General features: G+C 44.1%; 1 protein-coding gene across 1 annotated transcript; it reads right to left on the bottom strand.

Annotated features, from left to right (window-relative positions):
- On the bottom strand, positions 1-6970 carry METTL21C (methyltransferase 21C, AARS1 lysine). The gene is made up of 4 exons (XM_019663861.1): positions 6594-6970; positions 4005-4156; positions 1462-1579; positions 1-426 (listed from the first exon to the last, which is right to left on the bottom strand). The coding sequence occupies exons 1-4, from the start codon at positions 6721-6723 to the stop codon at positions 32-34; spliced, it is 795 nt and encodes a 264-aa protein (XP_019519406.1). The 5' UTR covers positions 6724-6970; the 3' UTR covers positions 1-31.
- Between the last annotated feature and the right edge of the window lie 2923 nt (positions 6971-9893).

Here is a 9893-nt window from a genome sequence, read left to right as displayed (position 1 = left end):
ATACACACTAGTCTTTTGAAGGGCATTTTGTTTAATCCCACTTTCGTGTTCCTTTAAAAATTTTAACTGTTGACTCTGGAAATTCAGCCAAGAATGTTGTATTGAACACTTGCTTGAATTTTTCTAAAAATTCATAATCAGCGCTGAATCTGAACTTGTTGGCCCAAAGTAACACCGTCCCTGGCTGGCAGAGGTACGCCATGGTGGTGAGCAGCTTGTCCAGGAAGTAGTGGTGGTAGACCACATCAGAGGCCAGCACATAATCATAATAAAACGTTGACTTGGGGAAGTTTTGTTCCAGGCCTTCTCCCCATACCAGTTCCTTCACTTCAGGCAGATGTGTTGTACAGTTTAGTGTGTTCTTTAAAAGGTTGTATTGAAGGTTTCCTAGGACATCAGGCATATCTGTTGCTGTGACTTGAGCTCCTAAGAGAGAAAGATAAAAAGTATAATATTACCTGGAAACTTTTGGGCAGCCACAGGGGACATAATACACTCGGGAAGAAACAAAAGAAATAGAATGGGGCTTCTCAACTTTGGTTCTATTGAAATACAGGCTGGTTATATTTGACATAATTCCAGCTGGATAATTCTTTCTCGTGGGCGGTCCTGCCCTGTGCATTGTAAGGTGTTTGGCTGCACCTCTAGTCTCCATCCCCTCAATGCCAGTATCACCTCCCCACCCCACCCCACCCCCAAGTCACGACAATCAAAACTGTCTCCAGACATTGCCAAATGTCCTTGGTGGAGCAAAACCACATTTGGTTGAGAACAACTGAAATAGAATAATGTGCCTGTCTTTTAGGAAATTGTAAGTTAAACAGTGGTGCAATATTGGGAGATTTCAGGATAATTAGCTAAACATACTAAGGTTCTTAGCATCAGTTTAATATAATATATAATGTTTTTTCTTCTAAAATTGTATTTAAAATTTTTGTTTTTCTCTTGTGTGAAGAAATCAGTACCCAGTTTCCTTTCTACAAAGGATGATCCATTTTGTGTGCCTCTCCCCTTTATCTAAATTCATGCAGTTAATTCTTAGGCATTTTAAAGCTAGTGATAATGGTTCACAAAATAGATCACCATATTTCCAGATTGATTTTAAAAGAACTGTAATAGTGTAGGCAGAAGTATGCCAGATTTGCACCCACTTTTTGCCCAGTGCCCAAGAACCTCCAACATGCATTTTGGACCTAAATCTGTCTTCACTTGAACACCTCCAGAATTTCAAATCCATCACACGGTAGTCGGTGGTTGACTGAGCAAGTGACTTTAACCTCTCTAAGACACAATTATCTTATCTCTGGGGATAACAGTGTTCACTCTAGCTCATGACACGTGGCGGGACGTCAGTGAGTGAGGTGATGGACAAGCACCTAGGCTGTCCCACAGCAAGCTCTCCTTATCAGTGTTGCCACGGTCAAGGTCTTTTGAAACCAGATCAGGAATAAACAAACAAACCTAAAATACTGGCCACAGTGGAAACAAGACCTGGCCCAGCACCAATTTCAAGTATTTTGGCATCTTGGAGACTCAGTTCCTCTGTATGTTTCTCCAAATACTGACACAAAGCCGTTGCCTGCAAAATATTCACATTTGTCACCTAGGCATTAGAACATTGGAAAGCAGTTGCGACCCCAATCCCCACCCCAGGTTAAATACTGTAAGACATGTTATTAATAGTTTCAGTTTATTGAAGGGTTCATAAGAATCAAAACGTACGTTTAATGCCATATTTAGACCTCTGGAATATGAAAATTATAATATGCATGAAAGGAGCTAGAGAAACAGGTTTGTTAAATTGCCTCTTCAGACAACCCCTGATCAATCTCCAGGAATAGGAAGATGGGTTCATCCCTCAAATCTGGGACATGAGGCCTGTAGAACAGCCACTTCTTGCTCTGCTTGAGTCATGTCAGGCCTCCACCTGCTCTAAGAATATTGTGTAAACTTCTTCAATGCCTCTCCCATCTGTCAAAACTCCAGTGGCTTAGGGCTTTGTCTGCCATACTGGACAACTGGGCAGTTATTTAGTTTTTTTAAGTGGTTCCTCTAAGAAACACTTAGATGATCAGAACAGCGCTCCCCAAACCAGTGTGCACACAAAGCACACATGGCCTGGCTAAGGATGCACATCGTGCGGCAGACCCGGGTTGGAGGGCCCAGGACTGCACTTCTCACGAGCCGCCAGGTGGCGGTCCAGGGACCACACTTTGAAGAGTGGCAAGGCGACGTTTAAAAACATATATGTGAATAACTTCAGATTGCTTTTCATGTAGGTAATCAGGCGTCCCTTGAGAATATAAAGGATAATTATTTGCTATGTGGGGGTTTCAATATTAGGAAGACACTGTCCCCAGGAACCATCCGGAGGCTATGCTTTGAGAGAATTTCTAGAGATGGCTGGCTGGAGACTTCCTTTTTCAAGTGCCACTCCCTCTGAGAGCCTGGCCCCACTGGGTTGCTATCTGGGGAAAAAGCTTTTCTCAGGAACAGCTACATCCTTTGACATTGCAGGCACTCCCCCACCCCTTCTTAGCCCTATTAGCAGACTCCTAAAGTGATCTCTCACAGAAAGCTACACTTGAAATCACACAAGACAAGGGTGTTTTCCCATTTTATATAAACCCTTCTTTTGCAGCTTTTAGGGAATTGAGGTCCCAAGAGAGGCCAGGGTTTTGTGTGTGAAGGACTGAGGCCTTACTGAGAATGAAATAGTCTAGATATTCTTTTTCCATTCCTAATCTCTGATACCTTGTTTATAGTTGTCTATTTGCCAAATATAATAGGAAGCTGTGGAGTCGTCTGGTGATTTTCAAATTTGTTGTTAAGCCAAAGAAAAGCTTTCATTTGAAGAAAATCATACTTACATGCATGAGGGGCACAAATCGAGCTTCCTTGGTTGGGACAAGGGTGAGGGGTGGAGTTCTAAGAGCCTGGAGCCCCTTGTCTGTCCCTCCCCTTCTCTCCACTCCTCCTGCTCCCCCTTTCACTTGCCACCAGTACCCCAGATCACCCGGAGGGAGCGCCATAGAACCTGACTACATGTATTCGTGGTGCCTGGACCCCCAAGGTCTGTATCACCTGGGAGTGTCTAAGGAATGCAGAGGCACAGTTCCCCCCACCCCATCCCCCAGACCTGAATCAGAATCTGCATTTTAACAAGGTCCCTGTAGGATTCACATCCATGCTAACAATTGTGCTGTTCTGACCTGGAGCCCCCCTAAGCACAGGCTGATAACCTCTGCAGTGCAAAGAACAAGTGCTGGCATCCGAGGCCACCGCCCCAGCCCGGCTCTGCGCCATGCCCCTGGTGGAATAGTTTACCAAATCAATGAACGTTTCTTCATGATTTCCTAATCCATTAATATTGATGAATAATACTACATTAACAATTACAGCTAACATGAGCTTAGGTGTAGCACCTCACTGAACTCTAACAACCATGTTGGGAACTGGACATGACCCATGCTTTAAATATGGAAATGAAGGCAAACGGAGGTGAAGCGAACATCAGTTACCACACAGCCAGGAAACGGCAGGTTTTCTGGCTCTAAATTCCAAGTGTTTCCCCTTCTCAGCGCCGTCCTCTAGGGGCTGTTCAGGGAGAACTCGAGATGAAGTAATGCTTCCTAAACGTTTCTACTGGAATATCCACAATGTAAAAGGGAAATGAATACCCTGAGGGTGTGTGGGCGTGGCCCTAAGGTATGTGCTGCAAAGTCCAAACTCTAAAACCCTAATTTTTTCCTCAACAATTCAAGTTTATATTAATGTAAACAAAATATGTTGCCAGAACATAGCATAGAAGAAAATCAGTGCTTCTGGGAGAAATGCTGTGTATCTGTGGAGCCCACGCACACCGCCCACACCCCTGGGGGGCCAACAACTGACCCTCAGTTGGAGAAGCACAGAATGCTAAAGCACTTGGCAAACTTCAAGGTAACACAGAAAGTGTTATTGTCCCCAGAAATCCTGCCGTCCCAGCATGGCAGTTCTCTCACCGCTGGCCACACCACCGCTCCGTAGCTCTCGATCGATTCTTGAATGACAATCTCCTTGCCTGCAAACAGGTAATTCTCCTGAGTGTAGCTGGCATAATCTGTAGGCACAAATTTCTGGAGGCTATGAAGAGATGGTTCTATCTTGTTAAAATCTGTGGGGCAGAAAATAAAATAGGTTTCATAATTTGTTGATCCAGTGCAAATATACACTTGGTACAACTGGTAAGATGGGAAGAAGTGGAAGAACTCTTTCCACAGAAGGGTTGATGCTGTCGTTGACCATGGCTGCAGACTGGCACAAAACGGAATGATGTGGGGTGACAGGGACATGAAATTAAGATGTGACATTTTTATCGTATGATGAAACACTAAAGGATGCCCTGGGTCCTCTTCTGTATTTAGGAGGGGACAGAAAAGGTGTGGATCCATCCCCACACTCTGTTTTGATGACAGGAGAAAGCTAAATAGCACAAGTGAGCTGTCTGTGTAAGGAGGGCCACGGCAAACATGGACCTGACTATTTTTAGGTCTTGAAGTAATATTCCAACATGTTGGCTGGAGAGTGTTTCTTAAATTCTTCCTACATCTGCTCCTCCAAACGTTCAGGTCACCCAAAGATGAGCCAGCCCCACAGTCCTGGGGGAGGTTGTCAGATGAGCTCTGGCTATTAAGTTACTACTTCTTTGAATACTTTTTTTATACTCATGACCCACTCTAGCAGCTCTCAAATATCATATAAAATAAGAGGAAAAGAGCATCTGCTTGGAGGAGGATGTGAATAAAGTTGAAAGATGGTGGGTCTTTGAAGAAACCAAGTCAGGAGTCCACCCCAGAGAGGCAGGTAGGATAGGCTATTTCAGCTCTCTCTGATTTCCACATGCACTTTTATGCTGCTGGTCTGCAAATCATTTGTACCGGATTCACAGGAAGGAGAGTACAGAAACTTGGGAGTAAGCATTTAGAATTTTTACAACAATTTAATCATGTCTGTTGAATCTAATTATGAAAGAAAGAGAAAGGAAGGAAGGAAGGGGAAGGAAGGAAGGAAGGAAGGGAAAGGGAAAGAAAGGAAGGAAGGAAGGAAGGGAAAGGAAGGAAGGGAAAGGAAGGAAGGAAGGAAGAAAAAGAGGAAGAAAGAAAGAAAAGAAACCAAAATGGGGCTTATATTTTGCATGTCTTTGTATTTTCAATTTGTTTTTCTAGAAATTCATTTTGTTGTTTTTACAAAAAAAGAGTATCAGTATGTGGCAGATTGGGAAATGGCCTTTGACCGCAGCTTGAGCAAAGCAACTGCTTTGTAAATAGCATGGCGGATGTCCACAGCTCTTCAGAGTGCTGCTGCTAACCACAGGTTCTGATTTAGTGTGTTCCACCCCCGCTGGAGGAGAATTCTCTGGCCTGAACAAAACAGTGAGCTTGCAGAGACCTGGCACTGCACTGAGCTCGCCAGAACTTGCTAATAAAGAGTGGCCAAGTCAGTCTTGAGACATTGTCCTTTCCTGTCACATGCCCTGCTTGGGGTTGTGGGTAAGTTGTAGGGAAGGGAAGGAGACCTACAGCCCTCCCCTACCTCTTATTATGGGAAGCCACTGACATCTAAGAACACCAACCCAATGTTTAGGAATGACCAAAGAGGCCCTAGCTTCTCTCATAGGGCTGGTAGGCTAACTCCAAATTCTGTTTCAGAGACAATAAGAAGGCTGAGCAAGACTGCAGGGGCCGGTAAATGTTTGACCACCAGTTTAGGCAAGAGGAAGAAACACTGATTTGTAGGGTTTGATGATTACCATGGTGTAAACACTCCCACCCTGGTGATTTTAAACTACCAGGGAGATGTCACTGGGAAAAGATGTGGAGCAGCACGCCATCATGGAGTGTTTCTACCAACCAGACACTGAACTCAAGAGCCTCAAGAGCATAGGTAATTGTCAAATGTAGTAAAATAATTCTTAATGAGTCTTGAGTACTTATTACCTTGTTTTTTCATATACCTTTGCCTTTTATATAATGTATTATAAGTTTATAGAACTTAGATTTCGATAATGGCTGTGTTTACTAACCAGCTCACAAAATTCCTTAAATTCAGGAGTTGGTATAGGCCAGTTGGTACAAGGAGTCGGTACAGGGCTGTGCTCCTTTTCTCAAAGGCTTTCATCAGTGGAGCACCTACTAAGAGCAGCCAGACCATCAGAGAGACTCATGTCAGCTCCTGCAGGCCTCCCTCCTACACCTCCACCCCCACACCCCCGCTATGGTCCAGATTGTTCCTTCTTCCCTTCCTTCCACATATCACCAACTGGGGGCTCTCAGGGCTGTAGGAAAGGTCAGTGGGCTGCATTTGAATGAGCAATCTAGATGGATGTGAACTAGACTTATTGTAGTCATCACTTTGCAATATATGCAAATATCAAGTCATTACATTGTACACACCTGAAACTAATATAATGTCATATGTTAATTACATCTCAAAAACTTTTTCTAAATCTAGAGTTAAAAGAAATGGAAATTCTTGTTACGGAAGTAAACTGGAAAATGCCATCACCAGGAAAACCACTGAGAAGTTGCCAAGGTGATAAAGAAGGAGGTTACCTCCTGGGGGCCCATTGGAGCCATCTTTCTGGAGAGTGTCTTCCCCCTTGGCCTCTAACCAGCCATCTGGAGAGCTCGGTCCTTCCACCAGGCGCTTGGGCTGCTGCTCGGAGCTCACACACAGGTCCATAAGCAGAGTGGCTGGAGAGGAGAAAACTGGACAAGACCCAAGTCGCTCAGCCTCAGGCTTTTTGAATCTCCCAGAAGACTTTAAAAGGTTCAGCTTATCGCCTTAGCATCTGTTGAGCCGAAAAGAATATGTGCTTTTCAGCTTAGTTTCCTGGGCAAGCAAGGCAGCCACCCAGAGGGCTGCCATCCTGGTTTTGCAGAGCAAAGTAGTGTGAGACCATGACACATGACCAAACCTAATCTGTGCATGAAGAGAGGCAAAAACAGAGCAATTATAGCGAAGGGTCAGGGTCATTGCTGGGGTCTAAAATATATTTCTGAATATTCAGCTTTTGAAACTGAATCGTAGTAAAGAAAATCTGGTCCAGCAATATGACCACTGGGATCACCTTATGGATTAATGGGTAAATGACATGGATGAAAAGCCAGGACTTGGAGCAAACACAGGGCTGCTCCCTTTTCATCTGAGACTTTATTGCAAGATAGTAGCGCTGGGGGCTGAGAGCCAGGGCCTGCTTTGGCTCCCCACTCCGACACTTTGCTTTCACTTAATCCCCTTGCCATTTCGCCATTTCGTCATCAGCCGAAAGGGAATGATAATATCTGCCTACCTCCCAAGGCTGCAGCAAAAAACAGGATAGCGAAAGTGTTTAGTAGAGCACAGGAAAACGCTGTGATTCAGAAAAGGGGGGCCCTGGCTGTTGGAATCTTTGATGGGCATCAAAATAACCCCTGACATGCTGCAGGACGGACTTACACTGTTGCCAAGCACCATTCTAGTGCTTTACATGGATGGATTTGTCTAACCCTCACAACAAACCCTGTAAAGTAGATGCGGTTATTATGCCTCTTCACAGATGAGAGAAATTCAGGCACAGAGAGGTTTAAAAGCAGCCCAAGAGCCCCCCAGCTGGCCAGTGGCAGAGCCAGGAGTCAAACCGAGGAGGCTCAGCTGCAGAAACTGCCTTCCTGACCTTACGGCAGAGCACGGCTTCTGTCGTGTTGCTTCAGCCCTGGGTTTCCTGACCTAGTTTGCCCTGAAATTACTTACAGTGTTTATAGTGACATTTTATAGTCTTTTTTACAAACTGTAAATGGCTTTTCTTGTATGTGTTTACCATTTTGAGTTTCTTTTTCATACACAGGAGTTGCCCCATCATATTGTTTCAGCCAACTGCGGATAATAACTGGCCACACCAATCACACCGTGACTAGCTGAGCCAGAAATCAACAAGAAGCCCAGCCATTCAGGCATTAGCTTACTCCCATGAGCAAACAATATGCAAGGAAGAGCGCCAGCCCCTGCCGCTAATGTAATCCCATCCCACACCTGGAGAAGCTGCGTGTCCCTCGCATTAATGTGCGCAGGGTTCCAAACAAACGGAGTGCTGTGAAAGTAACTTAACGTTTTCATTGGCTCTAGAATCAAATACGCAAAATGTATCCCCCACCAGCCGAGTGCTCTACCGGCCAGTGCTTCGCAGAAGTGTTTTCTCTTGAAGATATTTACTTGCTCCTTCTTTTCAACTTCCCCACAACTCCAGGAAGTTTCCCCCCAAAAGACAGCAGACCAGTGGCTTGATGAGGCCACAGGCCAGTGAGGCAGGCAGGCAGTGGTGAGGAGGCTGTGTTTGAATCTTGTCTCGGCCAGGTACTAATTTGTCGGAAATACAGATAATGGTGACATCTACCTCATAGGTTGGTTGTGAGGATTAAGAGAGGCAATCTATGCAAAAACTCACACTCCTACAGTACTGTGATTATTGTCTCCGAAGCTGGAGCACTTACCCAATACAACACTATGGAGGACCCCCATCCAGCACCATGGAATTCTGCACATTAAATTTAAGACATTTCTTCATTTTTCATGCAAGCAAAGGAGAATTATTTTCAAATAACAGGTGGTACTATTCCTTGTAAAATAAAATGACTCCCTCCTTCATTATTATAGTTGACATGAGAAATTACTTTTTTCCTCAAACAGCTATACAGCTGTACATTGAAAAACAACGTAGAACATAACTGCAGTAATCTGCCTAGTGTTCATTATTATTAGTTCGATGCATCGTATGATATATATCATATGTTAGTACTTAATAAAGAATTAGGACGTTTTTTAAATGACCCCTTGTTAGTACCCTCTTAATAATTTTGAACTGTTGTTAGTTTAAACGTATCTTTACCTTATGTAGCAGAAGAGATTTGAGATTTCTGTGTACCCTTTAATCCCCCATGTTTTATATATATCTGCACCTGAAAGGATTAGCATTTTATGAACAAAAGCCAGCCAGTGGAAGTTCAAGTTATTTAGGGTAGCATTACCCACTTGCACTCAGACATATTACTTTGCTAGCATTTCCTCTCTCTCTTTCTACCTCTCTCCCTCTCTCCCCTGCTCTCAATTCTAAATTTTCTCTTCCTCTCTCTCTCTCTCTCTCTCTCTCTCTCTCTCTCTCTCTCTCTCTCNTGATATAGATAAAGGAAACCATTTACCTAGTATAATGCTTTTATTTTACAAAAGAAAGCCCAGAGGGGTTTGGCAGATAGCCACAGAGCTGGGCCTGACCCCACCTCCCTCTCCTGGCTGTCAGCGCCTCTTCCTCATTGGCTTCAGCTGGCCTGGGAGGAGCAGCAGCTTTGGAAAAACAGGAGAGCTGGAGAAGTTCACAACGGGGCAGAGAGGAGTCCAGAGCCCCAGGAACTTTTCTAACCAGAGGTAAATGAATGCTTCTCCTGTACATCTGGAAACCCAGCCTGAAGTAGCCACCTTGAAATCTCCTCATGCCTGATCTTTAAAAGGTAATGTGAATTGTATATTCTGTTTGCTAATAAGACTTTGGGATTAGATTGAGGGTGGCACTCAGGTGCTGCTTCTTGATTGGTGACTTTGAGCAAGTCATTGAACCATCGAACCTCAGTTTTCACATCTGTAAAATGGGAATGACGATACCAGGGTCAGTGTGAAGAGTAAATTACATAATGTATATCAGGCTGCTGATGCTTCATATGATTGGCTGGTGAGCAATCCCTGGCATATGAGGGAGCAGAAATTTTCTAATGAAAGGGTCACTCATGTCATGATCACATGGCTTTGCTTTGTGTATTGGGGTAGTATTATTTGGGGTTTGGAATGTATGTTGCAACTTCTCATATTTACTCCCTTTGGAAAAT

This window comes from Hipposideros armiger, unplaced genomic scaffold, assembly GCF_001890085.2.
Source record: "Hipposideros armiger isolate ML-2016 unplaced genomic scaffold, ASM189008v1 scaffold_408, whole genome shotgun sequence".
NCBI classification, from domain to species: Eukaryota; Metazoa; Chordata; class Mammalia; order Chiroptera; family Hipposideridae; genus Hipposideros; species Hipposideros armiger.
The sequence above is the reverse complement of the archived record's forward strand: the minus strand, read 5'-3'. Positions and strand labels throughout refer to the sequence as shown.